Consider the following 20084-nt stretch of genomic DNA (forward strand, 5'->3'; position numbering starts at 1 on the left):
AATTTGTATTCCGTGAACCCCCCTTCTCTTTTCTCCTTAATGGTACAGTCCGAGCCGCACTCGGAAGTAGTTTGACAACACATGTAAAGCGCGCAGGATTTGATTCATACTCATATTTAACAGAGGAGTGAGAGATTTTAAAGAGGTATTACTGTATTTAGAATTGGATTAAGCTTCTATAACGAACAGGTAATGATTATATTATCAATAAAAACGTTCAGGTGTGAATACAGGCAATGTGAGCTTTGTTTTGCTAACAGTTTGCTAACTGTTTGCTGGACTTAGAGCCATGTAGCGGTCACGTATTCGCTCTTTTTTTTGGTGAATCATCATAATTGTGTGAGACATGTTATTAACATGCACATATGAACCCTGGCTGCACCGTTAGGTCACGTAAAATAACGCGATAAGACATAAACCATCGAAAGTAGCGGTACTGTAACTTGTTAAGGAGTGCTTACTTTTCTGTTTAGTTATTGTGTCGCCTTACTGTGCACGAATGGAAATGTAAGATATATTAAACTATTTAGGACACAGTTGTGCTAAATTCGGCTGCTGTATATACTTAATTATTTAATAATTCATCATACAATTATCATCTCAACTACTAAATTACCCTAGTTACTTATGAACAGTGTCATCATTTGGTTGAAGATATCACAAATAAATCACTTCTCTGTTTGTTTTGATATCTGCCGAATTAATAAGAGACCAACATGGTTTGATAAAAACTCCTTATTTTTGCTTTAATGTCTATTCCTGCATTTGTGGTTGAATATGTTACCAAAATACGCAAATATTTGAATGAGGTTTGGTTTGATGGAAGAGAACAGTCTGATAAACATAAAGCAAAAACTATGTTATTGTATTTTAAATCAATTGCATAAATTTGATCTTCAGATTTAAAGAGATATGATTATGTTTTAACAGGTGATGCCACTTAGTTTAAATCATTTTCATCTAGTATGACTGAATTTAAATAGTTATGTCAATGCCACATTGTGCTGTGATCCACAGAGCAGATGTTGATCTTTTGTTTTTCAGGATCCCCACAACCATGCAGGAGGACTCGAGCCGCAGTCCCACGTACACAGTGCCATGTGAGAGCTACGTTCAGGTGGTCGAGTTCAGTCCTTTCAGCTCCGGCACTCCTGCCTCTCTGCTGGCCTACGGTGGGGACCAGTATGTAGTCGTTGGCACCTGTCTTTTCCAGGTAAGTGAAGCAGCTTCACTCGTCCAGTTTCACTCCCACTTACACTTGGTACATTCACGCCTGTTTTTGTTTTTTTCTCAAAAAGGAGGAGGATAAGGAGATAGAGGGGGTTGAATTCAACGTCCTTCGAGCTTTTCATCATGAGCTGCGTGTTGATGCTCTCGCCTGGAGTCCGGAGTCGAGGTTGGATAGGATACCTACCATAAGGTACGGCTCATTCGTTTATGGAAAATTCAGTAAGAATCTTGTGTTTTTCTTTCTTGGTGCAAATCTGCAAAGTAACCTTCAGCTCATTTGAGGAAAACTAAGAGACTGTTGCAGACTGTAAGGGAACATGTTGCCTATCATTCTTCCAACACTTCCTGCTCCAAAATATCAACACGAGCTGTAACTCAGCCCTCAAATGTCACCCTGTTCAGCTGACGACTCTTAAAAGACCTCTGCTGCTCTCATCTCCCGTTAAAGCTCTTGTTTTCAGCGCTTTTGAAATACCATCCAGCTCCTAAATGCAGATGCTTTTATTAAACTAAATGTCAGTGACGTGTTCTTCACATGAGAGCTTTCGTTGTCTGGCTCTGCAGCTCTTCAGGAGCTGGGAAACTTGTGTTTGATTGACACCTCTCTGCAGCAGCCTCTCCGTCCGTCTGTCGGATGAAACGTGCTGACATATTCGCTCAGTCATTAATCAGTTTGAGTAATGACCTTTTTATAAAAACAGGCTGTGTGTGGGGACGTCTGCAGCTTCAGTGGTTCCTCTTTGTTACGTAAGAGCTCATCAGGCTGAGGAGGAAAAAGAGGCCGTGCTTCTCTCCCACTTCAGACACCTGACATCCGCTGTGTGTGTGTGTGTGTGTGTTTGTGTGAAAACACAACAGGATGCTCTCCTCGAGTCAGGACGAGCCTCTCCTCACTGTCACTCTGCAGCCGCCCTGAACGTCCGCCAAGTTGTTTCAGGTGGCCCCCGGACAGGAGGGAGGTATCTGAGCCGTAGATTGTTCGAAAGCGAGAGTTTCCTCTTAATTGGAGCGCTGCTTGGGAAGGCTGGGCGCTCCCTCAGGAGGTGTTTAAGCTTTCTGTAATTGAAAAGGAAAGGCAGCGATAATTCCCGGCCCTCTGTGGTCGACGCCGCTGGGCCCTCGAGCCAGCCCCGTGACGTGCGCGCATGTTATTGCGCTGATGACTGCCCACTCAGGTTCCATCCCTCCCTGAGATCTGCACACAGCCGTGCCTTCCAGGAAAAGTACAACTTTCTCACAGGCTTCACCCGGAGCAGGGGCCCACTGAGAGACAGAGGAAGAGAGGGAAGGAGACAAGAGAAGGGCAGAAGGAGACAGGAACCTTAAGGAAAGGGAAAGGGAAGAAAAGGAGAGGAGCGAAGATGACAAGAGAGCAGAACAGTGAGAGGAAAGGAAAGGAGGGAAGTAAAAAGGAAAAAAGGGAAGGAGAGTTAGAGTGAAAAGATTAAGAGGAATGGAAGGACAAGGAGAGAAGGAAGGATGCAAGGCTGGAGAAAAGAGGCTTGGAAAGTAGAGCAGATGGAAGGACGCAAGGGAAAAGGAGAGAAGTAGAGATGGAAGAAGTGAAGATGGAGGAAGGGAAAAATTTGAAGAAGGGAAGATGAAAGAAGACAAGAGGAGATGGAAGGGAGGAAAAGGTGAGAAGTGGGGATGGAAGGAAGCAGAGAAAAGGAAAGAAGTAAAGGAGGGAGATGAGAGGAAAGGAAAGGAAAGGAAAGGAAAGGAAAGAATTCAGAATGGAAGAGGAAAGGAGATAAGTGGAGATTGTAGGATGGAGAGGAAAGGAGTCAAGTGGGGTAGAAGGATGCAAAAAAGAGCCTTTGGAAGGGGTGAAGATGGAAGGACGTAAGGGAAGGAGAGAAACAGAAGTAGAAGGAGTGGAGATGGAGGAAAGGATAAAAGTGAAGAAGGGAGATGGAAGGAGACAAGTGAGGATGGAAGAAAGGAAAGACAGGAATTCAGGATGGAAGGAAGGAGAGGAGACAAGAAGAGATGGAAGGAGAGGAAAGCAAGGAGACAAGTGAAAGATGGAGCATAAAGGAGACAAGTTGAGGTTGAAGGAGAGGGAAGGAGACAAGTTGTGGTGAGAGGAAAAGAAATGATAGAAATTGGGATTGAAAAAGAAAAGGAGATAATTGGAGATTGTAGGATGCAGAGGAAAGGAGGCATGTGGGCTAGAAGGATGGAAAAGAGAGCCTTAGGAAGGAGTGAAGATGGAAGGACACAAGGGAAGGAGAGAAACAGAAGTAGAAGGTATGGAGATGGAGGAAAGGATAAAAGTGAAGAAAGGAGATAAGAGGAGACAAGTGAGGATGGAGGAAAGGAAAGAAAAGAATTCAGGATGGAAGGAAGGAGAGCAAAGGAGATAAGTTAAGGAAGGAGAGTAGAAAAGGAAAGGAGACAAGTTAAAATTGAAGGATGGAGAAGAAAGGAGATGAGTTGAGATTTAAGGAAAGGAACGTAGATAAGTGGGGGTGAAAGGTAGGAAAAGAAATCAGAGGGAAGGAAAGAAGGGAAGGATGAAGATGAGAGGAGACAAGTCGGGATGAAAGAAAGTAAAGGAAAGAATTCAGGATAGAAGGGAGGGGAGGAGACAAGTGGAGATGGATGAGGGAAAGGGAAAGGAGACATGTGAAGGAGGGAGATTAGAAGAATAAAGAGGAAAGAAGACAAGTGGAAAGACAGAGAGTAGAGGAGACAAGTTAAGATTGAAGGAGAGATGGGAGACAAGTAGAGATTGTAGGATGGAGAGAAAAGGAGACAAGTTGAAATTTAAGGAAAGGGAAGTAGACAAGTGGGGTCAAAGGTAGGAAAAGGAAGCAGAGGGAAGGGAAGAAGGGAAGGAAGGAGATGAGAAGAGGAGATAAGTGGGGAAGAAAGTAAAGTATTAAAAATTGAAATGAGGCGAGGAGACAAGAGGAGATAGAAGGAGAAGAAAGGAAAGGAGGCATGTGAAGGAGGGAGATGATAAGGGAAGAAAAAAAGGAGACAAGTGGAGATTGAAGTAGAGGAAAGGAGACATTTGGAGGTGGTTGGACAGAGAGGAAAGGAGACAAGTGGGGATGAAAGGAAAGGAAAGAAAACAAGTTGAGATGTGATAAGAAAGGAGACAAAAAGTTGAGATGGAAGAAAAGGAGAGGAGTGAAGATTTAAGGAGGAAAGGAAAGGAAAGAAGTGTGTATGGAAGTGTGTTCCTGCTTTAATCCAGAGTTTGTGGGCTTGGAGCTGCTCTCCTGATATAATCTAATCCAGTGAAACGGTGAAACCCTGCAGCACGGTGAGGCTGTTTGTAGTGACATCATGCCAAGTGTGTGAGCGTCTGTCTGTTGACTCTGCTGATCCGTGTGTGTTTTTCTTGTCATAAGTGAGGTGGAGTAATTGTGTGAATAATTGCAGGCACCGCGGCTGATTAGAGGGAAAGTCCTCTGCACAAATGGCGTGAGGACTCTTGTTTTTCTCCCTGTTTATCTTACGTGCAATTAGAATCTCCCTGGCAGCGCCTGCACTGATCGCCGTCCAAGTTTCTACCACACACACCGGCGCTCTCATGCGGAGGTGTCAGTCTCGGCGGCCGCAGGCGTGTGTGCAGAAAGAGATGTCGTCTGTCATTGTGTCTGTAAAGTCTGACTCTGTTTTGATGTTCTCTCCTTTGTTTATTTTCACATCCTCCCTTTCTCTCCCTCTGCAGATTCTGCACCGCTGCAGCTGACAGAAAGCTACGCCTGCTGACTTCTGATCTGCAGGATCGGCATGAAGTCAAGGTAGAGAAACATCTGGAGCACATCGGCCGAGCTGAGCACGTCAGGCTCTCTCCGCTTAGCGCTGACGTTTGGTGCTCGGAGAAACAGGAACAGCCTGACCAAGTTTCCTGGAGATGCTCTTTGAAAGCTCACGTGTCGGCTGTTTTTGTTTACATGTTGATGTTTGCTCCGTTGCCTAGGTGATGGAGGGCCACACCAGCTACATTAACCATTTGGTGTTCGAGCCCACAGAGGGGAAACAAATTGCATCCGTCAGCGATGACCACACTTGCAGGTCCAAACCGTATTTATTTCCATATGTGTGTGTGTGTGTTTGAGTGTGTGTGTGTGTGTGTGTTTTCCCAGCTTCTGATTTTCAGTCCTGTTCTCTGTTAATGGTGCAGAAAGTCCTGACCGTGTTTCCACAGTGAAACTCGATGCTAAACACAACATGCTCCGGTGTGACTCTGCGTAAGCACGGAGCAGCTCCTCGGCTTTTCGAGCTAATTGGTCAAATATGGAAATTCAATTAGCTGCGGAGATTTTCCGCTCGGAGGGGGATGGAGAGCAGGGTCCCCAAATTTTTCTTTTCAATTAGAGCTGGAGGAGGAAAAAGTGTGTCAGTAGTCAGGGTCACATGTGGGACACCTGGCTCTACAGGAAAGAGACGGATCTCCTCGGACACGAACAGGATCTGGTTTCTTTTCTGTTAAAAGAGCAAACGTTCATAAAAACTTCACGTTATTTTGATTCTTCAACAGTTGAAGTAAAAGTTTTTTTTCCAATCTGCCGATGGTTGGGAGTAATCTTTGTCGGAAACATATATACTGGAAAAAAAAATCAAAGACAGCGTTTTCTGCTTTGTATTTTTGACAGTTAGGTTTTGCCAACCACTTTACCTCAAAACTGCTTCAACAACAAAAGGCGACTGTATAAAATTGCAAATGAAAGACAAGCAAGAGTGAGAATTACTCAAAATGTTGACGTTCTGGGCTCATAGTCTCTTTCTGCTGTTTTGGTGTTTTTCCGCCTCTGCATTTCTCTATACCTTCCGCAACCCTTCCTTGTGCAACATCCAGCAGAAACACTGCAGTCCGTTGATTGGTTGAAAGAACCGTCACTTCTTGTGCGACAGTGGCTGCCAATCACAAAGAAGACAAATTGCTGCATGTCTTGCATCGTTGCTTTTGGTTTACCGTGCTACATTTTTCTTCTTCGTTGGATTTATTAGCGGGGTATAGGGATGGGAATCAAAAACCGGTTCCTGTTGAGAATCGATAAGAAATGTTTCAGTCCATCGATATCGTTAGCCTTTGTGCTTAACGATTCCCTTATCAATTCTTTACATTGTGCCTTACGTCGACTAGTCTGCTGCAGCTATCTTAGCTTAGCAGTTAGCTAACGAAGAAGAAAACTCTGATTCAGGATTTTCTGCTTGAAGTTTTACTGAAGAACTGACTTCATAAAGAAATGTACATCACTCTCTCTCAGGAGATTCATATTCAGTAGCGCAAGCTTGATGCTAACGTATATGGGAAACTGCATTGATATGCTAGCAGTTAGCATACATCAGAATAGAATTTCAACTTTCATTACAGAAACATATCACATCAACTCTTTGTAAAAAATACTGAGAATTTCAAATGCTAAAAGCTAACAGGCTAATGAAAGGCTCATGGCTGACGGAGAGCTTCCAAACAACTTAAACCATTGCTATAACCACTTTGAGACACTAGATGGCCTACTTGAATTATTAATATATTACAACACAGTGCATCAACGTCACATTGTGTGAAATTTTGACCTGTTTCTGTTTAATTATGTCCAGAAATATCCAAACTCAGGGACCAATTACATTTTATTCACTTACAGTATAAACTCAATTAAATGTTGTTGACACAGAAAACCTGTAAAGCTTATTAATTAATTCTCAACAGGAATTGATGAGGGGATTGATATTGATAACTGTACTGATCCGAACCGGACCACTTGTTGGAAACAGCTTAAGTTGGTTTCGTTTCTCTTGATTTCTACAAAGCCAAAAACTAAGAACAGGATGTAAATCAATGAACAAGCAGGTAAAATGTAATTAATCTGGTTTATTATCCTTCCTAATCCGTCTCCGGTAATCTCAGACCTGCAGCTGCTCTGCTGGTCATTTTGAAACACTCTGACCGACACGTCTCGGTGGTCGTCTTGTCCAGCTCAGAGCCTCGTTTCGCCACATCAGGCCGACCCAGTCTCCCCCTTTCTCACCCGTCCACTCTCCCCTTCCCCTTCCTCTGCTGACCGGCCAGAGAAAACAGCAGTGTGCTCCATCTGCTGAAAGATTTAAATTCTGTCATGTTGAGAAAATATGGGACGCGGGAGGAAGACAGAGGCGGAACAAGGGATAGATCAAGTTAACGGGAGAGGACCTTCCAGTCAGCCCACACAAACCGAGCCTCGATATGAGAGGAGGGAGGAGGAGGAGGGAGGGAGGGAGGTGTACGCCTGCATGCATGCTCTCATGACCTCTCCATCACTCTGTTAGGCTTGGCAGCTCTTCCTCTACTATAAGTTTGCTTAGCTTTGTCATCACTGTCCCCTGCAGTTGTGGGAACTCGGCTGAAGCCAGCGTGCAACCTGACGCTGCAGCATCAAGGTGGGGAGCCAGACTCCACGCCCTTCGGGGAGTTTACATTGGTTTTCTGTAGACTAAATCAGCTCGTAGTATCAGTGCAGAAGAAGAAGAGAGGAGAGGAGAGGGGAGCCTGTGGGGAAATCTGCCACCTAGAGATCATGAGGCCACACTGCAGGATGCTGAGGGGATTTGGGGTTGACTGAGTTCACAGATGAACTCGGGACAGCACACACCTGCTGCTGCATTATGTATACGGTCTGAAGCGTTTCGTCCTGTTCCCATGATAATCTGCCCCCCCTCCAATCCTCATGTTGTGTAAGGGAGAGAAATTAAAGCAGAGACATGACATACATGTTCCCACCAAATCTTTTAATTCGACCTTATTTAACTCCATCGAATCAGCCCATGTCCTCTTTGGTCAATGTCAACCGACGGACATCCACATGTGCTTAAAGAAAACACTCCAATCTGGGTGTTATTTAAAAAATATGAGATATGAAATGTTTAATATGACAATAAAATCTGATATCAAGCTATTTCTGATGTTTTTCTGCAAGGCTTAAACTCTAATCTTCCTAGCATAGCTGTTAGCCCTGGTGTTTGACCGTTAGCATCCTATATTTCCTTCATTATTCATCGCTAACTATTTCATCCATCAATTTTTAATCTAAGCTAACATTTTTTTTTACTGAAAGATATAACTTTTTAAAAAACAGCAACTTCATTTCTGGGAGTTTTTCTGCTTTTGGGAGCATGACCTAAACCGCTACAACATACCAGCGCCCCAATAGCTAACATTATCAGTTTAAATCAGAGCTGCCACTAATAGAAAATAAGCTAACGGCTAATTTTGTTTATTTCAAGTACTTTTTAAAAGTGTAGTGAATTTTGTGTCCCAAAGATTCCAGGAACATGGCATTCTATGAGCCTCCTCCACTGTTGCCATTTCTCAAATATGACAAATTTGTTCTTTTTATGGCCCAAATACACTGATACGTATATACTGGAATAATAACAAGAATGGCAGCTGTAAATTAGCGTTAAACATGATATAAAACCTTGTTTTTAACATCTAATAACTCAAGAAAATGAAACTTTTCAGAAAAAAGAGGACTTGAATATAAGCAGCCAAATGATATCTTCAAATCACCACAACAATCAGACATGAGAAACATTTCTACCAGGTGTAATATTTTTTTAAAGTTTGACCACAGCCCATCTGGAATGACTGGGGAGATGGATTTTTTTTTTTTGACCTATACTGCAGGCAGCCACCAGGGGGAGCAGTTTTTGTGGTGATCTCACTTCAAGCCGAGCAAGATGACGACCATTTTTTTTCCAGCCTACGCTCCAAACTAGATATAATACAATACAAGCCTCTTATGTTTGCTAAATGCTGAGGCAGTGATGCGTCAGTTTACAAGAAAAGCACATCGAGACGGACAGGAAGTTGCGCACACTCTCAGTAGCTTTCAAAATAAAACAAACTGTGTCCAAACCAGATTTTATGTAGCTTGACTACAACAACAAACGGGCCTAATTAGAGGATCCAGACCAGGAGTTAAGCCCAACATGACCACCAGGGAACGACTGAAGATGTCCACAGACTGTATAATTCATTAACATAGTCTCAGTGACATCACTGATCTGATTATAAAGCAGACTTTTTAAGCCAATCGTCGGCAGTCAACTTTGAGGAGCTTTCCAAACAGAAAGTCCAGGAAGTGAATTGTTCCTGCGACCCATGAAAGATCTGGGTTGATAATGCAAAACAGACTAATGACATATGGAGAAAAAAAAATAAAGGTAAGTGCAACACAGTGCCAGACCAGTAGAGGGCAGTAAGACAACCTGTCCTCTGCTGATGAATTTGTTGACACTGAAAACTAAACTCTAAACTTCTGTGTGTTGTTTTTGAATGGGTGTGGATGTGGTTTCTGTTACTTCCGGAGCCAGCCTCTAGTGGACACCTGAGGAACTGCAGTTTTCACACCTCGGAACAGAAGCTGTTGCTTGGTGATGTCACAAATTGAGCAAATCTTGTGTAAATCTTGCTGAAATCTCGCGTGACTTTGACTTTGGGAGTACTGTCCCACAATTTAGCTCTTACATCCAACATTTTCACCTTAAAACATCATAAAAACAATAGATGATCACCTTTAACCTGGATAAAGGTTAAAGCTAAGAGACCAGAGATCATCTGTGAGTAAGACTCAGAGTGTGGGTCTTTCTGAATCAGATGCTTTTGTTGTAATTGTGCACCTTAACCTGCGAGGCGCTGTGATGGGATTATATTGTTTGGCCTTCGCTTATTGACTCTGCTCTCCACAATAAATCATCTCACACAGCGCTAACGGCGTTTCCCGTTTCCTCCACGTACTGGAAACACTGACGTCCCGTAAGTCCCCGGCCGGGCTGTTTGACTCTCTGAGATAACACAATACGTGACTTCAGCTGTCCTTTCAGCTCTGTTTCTGCTGGCAGCGCAGTGTTATTGGTCGATTTAGTGTTGTGCAATTACCCTGTGTTTCATCAGAGGCGGTCATGCGTGTTTTCAGGTCTCACGTCTTTCACCTCGTTTGGCGGAGGCTGTGTTTTTTCGGGGAGCCGGCGCTCTCCGTTTGAAGGGCAGCGTGGTTGACCACGGTTTGGCCGTTTGGTGGTGTAGCGTGCAATTGAGCACCGCTCGGTCTGAGAGAACGGGGTTTAGCCGTTGTTTTCCTGCTGTGGTCTGAGGCTTTTCTGTTTTTTCTCGCTCATGCTCCACGGCGGAGGCTCTGGCTCAGGCGTAGTGACTGCTGCAGGGGAGATGAGGCAGGGAAGAGTGGAGTGTTTACTGAGGTCACCATCTGAGACCGGGCATATCCTCCCTGACACCGCCGAGGACGTCAATCTCTCCAACAACACTCCTGACATTTCGGTGCTCTTTGAGGTACTTTCTGGGCTTTATTCGATGATGTCTTCTACATGACCTCATCAGTCAGCGCCTTCCCATGCTTCAAGCGTTCATTTGAAATTCCCAGAAACACTTGCAGCCACCGCTGTGCCCTCTTCCCCACCTTTTCTCCTGGTTCTGATGTGGTAAACCAAAGATCCAGGTCTCAGGACTCTCAGTTCTGATCCATTACACCCCTCTAACTGCTGCGTCTGCTATCACAGCTCCTCTCCAGCTCCTCTCCAGCTTTAGGACGGACTATTATTTGGTTTTATAATCCTAAAACCAGCTTTGATTTGTGGTTGGCGTCTGGTTGCAGGCCTCCTCCGTTCAGCTTGACGTGCTTCCTGCTGCCCTCTCTGTACTCTGCAGAAAATGAATGGCAGCGGGCCGCCCACAGCGAAACATTTGTTGTAATGTGAGTGGAGCGTAACACAGATTCAGGCCAGGGTGATGTTCCCCCCTCGGCCCCAGCCTCGGCTGCCCCGGCTATCGTTGCTCGCTGTAACGTCAGGCTGCTGTTTTCTCTGAAAGAAGAGTCCAGCGTTAGTCTGCCTGTCCCAGAAACCAGCTCCTTTCCCTGGAAACACAGAAGGACTCTGAACATCACTTACGCACGACTGAGACTTTGATAAATGTGAAAGACTTGGGTAAAGTCTTGTCTACGCCAAACAGTCGTACATCTTTTATAGAGCCACAGATTGAAGCTCGAATTGTTCAAAACAAAAACAGGAGCAGAGGAAACAATCAAATCTGTTTGATGAGAATGAATCTGAACCCCTTCAGATGTTACGTAAGCGTCCAAGTGTGGCTCAACATCTGATGCTATTTTAGGAACATGTGCTAATCTTTGTTTTTAATTAGAGTTGGTGGGTTTGTTGTGGGTTTGAGGACAAGCGTGGTTCACACTTCAGGTTCAGTCAGTCCGTTAATGAGAACAGATTACAGCTCACTGTTTTCGACCTTCATAATAAAAGGAGAAACACCCCGTCCAGAGGCGTGGGGTGAGGAAACTGTGTTAAAGATATGAAGTGTGACAGATTTTAAGCTAAGAAGAAGACAAACTTTTTTTTTTTAATCTCTGAGGTTGAATTAAACATGTTTCACTGTAACTGAACATGGAACAAACATCATCATACACAGAAAACTTAAAATAGATAAAGCGACTGATACCAGAGTGATCCATGTCCAGGAAGTTAACTGGCTCCTCTCCAGCCAACAAGGTAGTGAACCGTGCCTATTACCTCAGCACAGTACACTCACCTGCTTTGGCACGGTACACTACCTTGCTTTGGCACGGTACACTACCTTGCTTTGGCACGGTTTATTATCTTGCTTTGGCACGGTACACTACCTTGCTTTGGCACAGTTTATTATCTTGCTTTGGCACGGTACACCACCTTGCTTTGGCACGGTTTATTATCTTGCTTTGGCACGGTACACTACCTTGCTTTGGCACGGTTTATTATCTTGCTTTGGCACGGTACACTACCTTGCTTTGGCACGGTACACTACCTTGCTTTGGCACGGTTTATTATCTTGCTGTGGCACGGTACACTACCTTGCTTTATCACAGTTTACTATCTTGCTTTGGCACGGTACACCACCTTGCTTTGGCACAGTACACTACCTTGCTTTGGCATCGTTTATCTTGCTTTGGCACGGTACACTATATTGCTTTGGCACGGTTCACCACCTTGCTTTGGCATGGTTTACTATTTTGCTTTGGCACGGTTCGCTGTCTTGCTTTGGCACAGTTTGCTGACTTGCTTTGGCACGGTACACCACCTTGCTTTGGCATGGTTTACTATCTTGCTTTGGCACGGTTCACTACCTTGCTTTGGCACAGTAAACTCTTGCTTTGACACGGTTCGCTGTCTTGCTTTGGCACGGTACACTACCTTGCTTTGGCACGGTACACTACCTTGCTTTGGCACAGTAAACTATCTTGCTTGCCTTGGCCTACAACTCAAAAGCTGTTGTAACAAAAAAAAATTTGGGACCACCCTAATGGAAAAAAATGATTTTGGAGACGTTGTGAAAGTTGTAAATCAACAAGAATAGATTCAAAATTTACAACTTTTTCCTCAGAGTACATACTTAAGTCTCGTTTTCTACTGTAATTTTTGATTCAATTCATGGCATATTTTCTCTGACTGAAGCTTGATTCTCCAAAATTTTCCAGGTTAAACCAAACTTACAACTTTATCCTCTAAGTTTTAGTTCTTCCACTCAATTTACCTTGTGAGCTGAACTGGTGTCCCACAGTTGGGATTTTTTTTAGATTTTTTGAAGACTTTTTAAAGAGTCAGAGGCAGAATAAGTTGTTTGGCATCAGCAGAGAAGATTTGGCACATTTTTTAAGGGCAAAACCCATGTACTCCGCTCTGCTGCTCATTACACAGAAAACTTTACAGCAGTGTCAGATTTATTACCAAGAAGTGTTACAACAAATAACGACCTGCTACGTTTGGTTCCAGTTTAACGTCATAATTTCAGATTTTATTGGATGTCTGGTTTTATCTGCTCAGGATTTGGGACCTGGATGGGAATGAAAGCTCCACGCTCAGACTTCGCTCCCCTGGCATCAGCGTGTGCTGGCACCCGGAGGAAGCGTTTAAGGTCTGAGGATGATGTTGTAGATGAATAATTTTGATGTTCAGAGGTCAAACTCTGAAACACCTGTTTTGTTGAAACCACTTTTCAGTTGATGGTGGCAGAAAAGAGAGGAACAATCCGCTTCTACGACCTGGTGACCCATCAGGCCATCCTCTCTCTGGACTGCGGTCTGTCCCCGCTCATGTCGGCCGACTGGTGCCTCACCAACACCATCAAAGTGGGCGCGGTGGCGGGAAACGACTGGCTGCTCTGGGACATAACTCGCTCCAGGTGAGACGAGCCTCTGACGGAGGAACGGGGCATCATGAGGACGAGGTGTGAATGAACGTTGTGTTTATTTCTGCAGCTACCCTCAGGAGAAGAGACCGGCTCACATCGATAAAGCTCGGTTATTCAAGTAAGCGGCTTTCCTCTTCTTCCTTCTTCGGTTTTGTTGATTTTTCATGAACCTCCTCCTGGATTCACGCGCCTGAACTCGCCGTCCTCGGTTGACGTGAACCCAAACATCTTCCTGTGTTCCTATACATTTCAAGCTGTTTTTCATATACTGTGTTCTCAGGTGGTCCCGAGCCAACGAAAACCTCTTCGCCACCACTGGATGTCCAGGAAAGATCTGCAGTCAGTTATTCATCCACCATCTTGGCCACCCACAGGTCAGTGGGATGCGTTTCACAGCCCAGATCAGTATCTTTTTAATGTTCTCAGCAGCTCTGCGGTTGTTTCACTTCCTGATGTCGTTCCAGCCGGTGACAATCGGATCCACCGCGGTGGGATCGGGCCTCAGCTGGCACCGGACGCTGCCGCTCTGCGTGATCGGAGGCGACAGGAAACTCTGCTTCTGGATGACGGAGATGTGAACTTGCGTGCTGCACTCCCTCCTGTGTTTCTTTTCTCATAAATAATAAATAAAGTATTTTTCTGAGTATCTGCTGAGTGTGTGTGATATTGATGGAAGCTGGCGGCGTGCTCGCACTTTGTTCTCCGTCTCCTCAGAGCGGTCGGCCTATCAGGTCAGCTACAGATTAACAGCGTGCTGCTCCGCTCTCTTTCCCCTGAAGCGTACGTTACATCAGCTGTCTGTCATGTCCTGCCAAGAAATCTGAAGTTCAAAGAAACTCATCCAGGAGTCGATGCCAACTCCCCGCCCTCGCCAGTCGACTCCACCGCCGTCCCACAGGTGTTCTCCGTCTCTCGCTGCCTCTCAGCTTTCCCTCTGAATCCTATCAGTGTATCATCGCCTGTGCGTTTCCACCTGCTGTGGCGAGCAGGAAATCCACAGGAAGGTTTGTGGATGAGGGGAAAGTAGGAGGTCTGGCTGCGCTCCAGCTGCCGGACGAGCCGCGCAGACGGGTAGCGGGATTGTGGGTAATCTTAGGAAGAGGTCGGGGCCGTTTCAGGTCGTTTGGAGCGGTGGTTCCCAAAGTGAGGGTCTCAAAGTGTCTTCATAAATCAAGAACTGACTTATACCAGCACATTTCATCCATTTGTCAAGAGGTTTCAACAAAATTAGGAGTCATATTTGATTTAAAAGTATGAAAACGGGAAATGTTTGATCCGTTTTTTATATTTCTTTGGGAAGATTAATTCAGGAAACACAAAATTTTTCGAACTTTTAGGTCTTTCGATTTTTTGCGGCAAAGGTCTTCAACCTGCGGCTCTTTGAGTCCTTTGCAATGTCTCCTTGTGTTTTAAAAAACAAAATTGAAATAAAGTGTTTTTTTATTTTTCTTTCAGAGGGTCTTGATGATTAAAGACACTTACACTAAATAAAAACAATATTTCTTTTTTTTTTTTTTTGCTTATTTTGGAAATTTTTGAAAATTCCAAAAATGTTCAAATTTTTTTTTTTGAGTTACAGTTCTAAATTTAGGGAATTTTTTACTTATTTTTAAACACTTATAATTTTGATGAAATGAAATTCTTGCATTTTTTTCTATATTTACATTTTTTTGAAATTTTTGAAATGTCTTTCTTAATTGTTGATTTTTTTTAAACTTATTTTTTATATTTTGACAACATGGTGGCTTAGTATACATGACTGATATGTGGCAAGATAGAAGCAAATAAAAAAAAATAAGGTATTTTTAAAAAATGTTTAAATTTGCTAATTTATTTATGTATTATTAATTTTTTTTTGCAAATTTTAAATTTTGTTTAAATTTTTTAAAACTATTTAATTTTCCCTTTCTTTTTGCAATATTTTTATATTTCAGATTTACTTAATTTTGGGAGGTTTTATGCAAATTTATAAAATCTCAATTTTTTTAAATTTTTTTGCAAATTTTTTAAAATTGTTCAAATTCTTGAATTTTTTTTTGTTTCTATTTTTTTTCTCTTTTTTTAAATTTTTTTTTTTAAATGTCAATTTTTGGAATTTTTAACTTTTTAGAAAAAATTTGGAGATTCCGAAAACTTTAATTTTTTAAACACATGAAAATTGTTGAAATTTCATTTTTTTTCACATTCCCAATTTTTATACATTTTTTGCATTTTATTTATTTAATCAACTTTATGCAAATTAATTTAAATAAAAAAACCTTAGATATTACATGAATAATTTTATAAAATCAATGTCTTGTTCAGATAACTTTTCACTAGATCTTAACTATTTATAGACTTTTATCCACTTTTTTTGACTGTATTGTGAAGATGAAGTAGATTTTGTGGCTTCAGATTGACTTTAATCCAGGTGAGCTGAGGAAAGTAAAAGTTGCAGACCCTTTGGATTTGGTCTTAAACTTTTGATTAGACCCTCTGTTCGTCATTTTCTTCTTTTTGTCTTTTTGCATTTTGAAGCTCTCCAAGAGGCCAAAAAGTTTCTGATCCCTTGTTTCCAGCTCCCTGACACCCAAGCATCAGTTCCCTGAGGATGCTGGAGCAGAGATGCTCACCTGACCCTGCAGACTCCCTCCGCTTCCCAAACATGTGAGACGACAGATCATTTGGCTGAACCCTTTAATGCCCTGCAGGAAAACAAGGCCTCATTGTTCTGTCGCAGGAATCCCACGTGTGAGAAACCGCAATCTCCATTTTCAAAGCTCTCTAAGCTGCAGAAGGCGCTCGTTTAATTAAGTTGATCATGAATCATTCTGGTGGCAGCTTGTTTCCACAGATGTACTTCATCTTGGAGGGTGCAGCGCTGGATGAATGTGCGATCATACCCAGCGTCTTAATTCTTCTCTCTGGATGTAAATGTCAGCTGGAACACTGCGATCATTGTATACTCTGACATAAAGGAGCGAGGAGAGCCTGTGGAAAGCTCCAATCTTTCAGAGCAGTTTGTCAATCTCCTGTGATTCTTGGACGGGAGGCGTTAACCGCCATCCGCGAAGGATAACATGCTACCGCGCTCCTGGTGCACGCTTCTGTTTGGACAAGTCAGACCTGAGTGTGAGGATGCTGGAGGAGACGTTTCCACCTCTGCAGAGTGAAGACGCTCTGGATTTAAAGCATGAGTCAGGGATCTGAAGGGGGCTTCACACTCACAGTGACTCAAGGACTCCACCTCATGGTGGACGAGCAGAACTGCATCAGTCCCTGCAGGTTCCTGGAAATCCCAGACCTGATGAAGCTTTCCCGCCTGATCTCTGCTGGTTTGTGGACTAATAAACTGTGAAATGCATGAAAGAGAAAACCAACTTTCTCCTAATCTGGATAATTCTTCCAGCTCTAAGCCCGGGCTCAACAAAACGAGCGAATCCAAATAATGAGGAGCGTGATATGAAGGGAAACAAAGAAAGAGATTAGAGCTCTTTGAGGCCGGTGTTTGGTTTAATCTCACAGCTGGTTTGTTGTGCCACGTTTCCCAGAATGAGGAGATTCTTGGTCTTGATTCAGAAGAGTCAGGAGCTCATGATGGAGAGACCCTTTCTCTCATTCCCTATCATAGATTTTGACACTTTAACTCAAAGTTTTCAAAGTTTAAACGAGTCGATCGAGCGTCTTCTGACAGACAGAATCAGGACACAGATCGCTGAGCTCAGCAGAGAGGCTGGAGCTGGAGACGGGGGCAAGTATCTCTAACTTCCAGCCCCCCTCCTCTGTGGACACATAAAGGCTGCAGCGAACCACTTCATCATTCTTTATTCTTGCCTCCCTCTGCTTTGCTGGCTTGTCGGTCTCCGGACTGTTCCAGGTCATCATGTTCTTCAGGTTTCAACACAAGTCCTGGACCGCTCTCACTTTCTGTTGGAAGCACATGGACTGCTCTTGGTTTCGGTTTGTTTTACCAAAGTTTACCACCTTCTCTGTAATCTTTTAAGCCAAGATGCCGTTTTGCTTTGGTATCTTCAGGTATTTATGACGATAAAACAACAGGAGCTTGGCCTGAGTCCTGCAGAGATCACTGCTTCTCAGAGCGTATTGTTTGGACTTCCTGCTGCCCGCTCATCCAAACCGATCTTTTATCGACCAGACACCGACATCTGCTGCAGTGATCAACAAACATCAGATTCATCCTGTTTTACTCATCTTCCAGATTTTCAGAGCACAAGTTGTTTGAGTGGACAAAGGACAGATCCTCAGAGTCTGAGGTTGACAGTAAGCTAGCAGAGCTAGCAAAGCTAGCACCTACATTTGTTACTTATTATGAATGAATGTCGGCTCTGTGATGTCACCAAGTGTCATTTGAATTAAGATGAGATAAAGAGGCAGGTCGTTAGCCTCTATACACAAAGCTAAACATGCCCTACCATGGGCAAAACTCGTACATGGTGCGCCGATTGTAAAGTTTTACACAGTGTAAATAAAATTTCTCCACATTTAGCTTTAAAACATCACTTTTTAAGCAGATTTAGAGAAATATTTGTAGAAAATGTCTGTAGAATATTTTATCTAAATGCTAAATGTTCTAAATAATGTCCCTCTAAATATCCAGAATAGAATAGAATAAAACTTTGTCATTGTAACAAGTACAACGAAATTGAAGTCACACCAACAATCAAGAAAACAAAAGTAAGAAAGTGTATAGAAAGTGTAAAAAGCTCCATAAGAAAATAGATGCTGACAGCTTGTCCGTCATTGTCCAGTCAGCCAGCCTCCACCTCCACAGGGTCCAGGACTGAGCTTCTTCAGCAGTCTGTTCAGTCTCTGTCTCCTGGATCCTGTCTGCTCACAGCAGGTGAAGCTCTTCCAATGGTTGGTGTCTGGTGTTAGCTCTGTTAGCCATGTCTGTGAAGAGCATGATGCTACTCTGCCTTCTGGTATTCCCTCTGTTGCTGGGTTAGCACAGCTAGCTCGTCCATCTTATTGGAGATAGATCTTACGTTCCCAATAACGATGGATGGAAGGACAGGTCCATGTCATCACTTCTTAGCTCACACCTGAGAACCAACACCTCCTTCTCCTCACCTTGTGGGAAACATCCGGCCTTACACCAGTTAGCATTGACATGCTACAGGCTGCTAACAGCTAATTTAACATGTAAACAATGCAGCCATGGTTACATGTAGGATCTCCAGACAAACACAGGAGAAAATATCACTGAAGACAAAAACAGTTTGTGTCCATGACCAACAAATGAGCCATACAAAGTAATGATCCACTCCAAATACAAAAATGACGAAAAAGAGAAGAAAAAAATTACAAGAAATGGACAAAGAAGAGAGAGCAGCTGCAAAAGGCAGCTACTTGGGCAGCGCCTATATTAAGCGAAGAGTAAATTTTTAGTTATGATTTATAAATCTTAAGCAAAGATTTCTAAATAATTAGCTTACATGCAAATTAATACCCTCGCCTGATGGAAGCACCACAATAAAAGCCTGAGGAGGTGACCCAGCCAAGCAGGATTTTGAGAAAGTCAAGCTCGACTTCTTCGATGTCGACCACAGGATCTTTAACAGCCCCATCACAGCACTTGGTACGTTTATTTTCTAACAGCTGATTTAGCCGACTGTGTTTGACTTTCTCAGCCCCGATGGGCTGGAGTTTGAATTTGGAGTGTGATATTCTTGACTACATATTTAGAAAACTTAGCCAATATTTTAAAATCTTTGCTAAAGATTTACAAGTCTCTGGTAGCCTTGGGTAGACTTAGAAATGTTAGCAAATATTTTGAATGAAAACTGTTTAGAAATGTAGCTAAATATTAAGAATCAGAACATTTATTTATAACATTAAACATTCAGATAAAATATTCAACATTTATAGATAATATCTTACAAATATCTTTCACAAATATTTCTCTAAATCTGCATAAAAAATTATGTTTTAGAGCTAAATGTGGAGAACTTTAGTTATTTGTAATGTCGGCACCCCATACTCATAAAATTATTAACCTTTCAATCATCAAGCTCTAAAAACTTCTACCACTGTATATTGTGTGCTAATAGACAAATTCAGTCTGTAAAACATGTTTACATGTTTAACATGTTTATTTTTGCTGTAGATATCGTCTTTTTGATTAGGTTTATCATGGTTTCTTGTATGTCTGCCACCAGCCCCTAGTGGAAACTTGAGGAATTGCAGTTTTTAACACTAACGCATAGGAACTTAAGCTCAGACTAACACTGTCTGAGTTGGTTTAATGAGCATGGCTTACGTTAGCTAGGAGCTAGCCTCTCCTGTGCTGGTTCCTTATTGCACTGATCAGCATACTGACATACTGATACCTGGGACTGTTTACATCAAGGTAGTAGCACTTTGGAGGATTGTGTCAGCAGTTGTTAACTAGAGCTTCAGCTCCAGCTAGTGGAAGGAGGCTGAACTACAGCTAAGACACAACATACGACGGGTATTTCAGGCCCTTTTAAGTCTTTTCTTTGCGTTTATGTGGTTTGTTATTATTTTCACGTCCCATCTTTAAGCTTAAGAAGCTGTGAACCTTTAGTTTATCTCCTCTTTAATGCACTTTTTATCACAGAAACCTCGACTAGCCGAACAGTTGAGAGCAGTCTTGAGCTGAGGGTTGTCTCTGCTCACGGCTCCTTCCAAAGAAAAG

General features: G+C 42.9%; 1 protein-coding gene across 1 annotated transcript; it reads left to right on the forward strand.

Annotated features, from left to right (window-relative positions):
• The first annotated feature begins 24 nt into the window (after window positions 1–24).
• nup37 (nucleoporin 37) lies at window positions 25–14047 on the forward strand. The gene is made up of 10 exons (XM_074698481.1): window positions 25–189; window positions 1045–1213; window positions 1299–1420; window positions 4919–4991; window positions 5171–5265; window positions 13060–13150; window positions 13236–13417; window positions 13494–13544; window positions 13707–13800; window positions 13891–14047. Exons 2-10 carry the CDS (start codon window positions 1058–1060, stop codon window positions 14002–14004), a joined length of 978 nt encoding a protein of 325 aa, XP_074554582.1. The 5' UTR covers window positions 25–189; window positions 1045–1057; the 3' UTR covers window positions 14005–14047.
• The last annotated feature ends 6037 nt before the right edge of the window (window positions 14048–20084 follow it).

The sequence above is a fragment of the Halichoeres trimaculatus genome, unplaced genomic scaffold (assembly GCF_033239565.1).
Source record: "Halichoeres trimaculatus isolate MK-OKI-2021-1 unplaced genomic scaffold, fHalTri1.1 fHalTri1_scaffold_21, whole genome shotgun sequence".
NCBI lineage: Eukaryota > Metazoa > Chordata > Actinopteri > Labriformes > Labridae > Halichoeres > Halichoeres trimaculatus.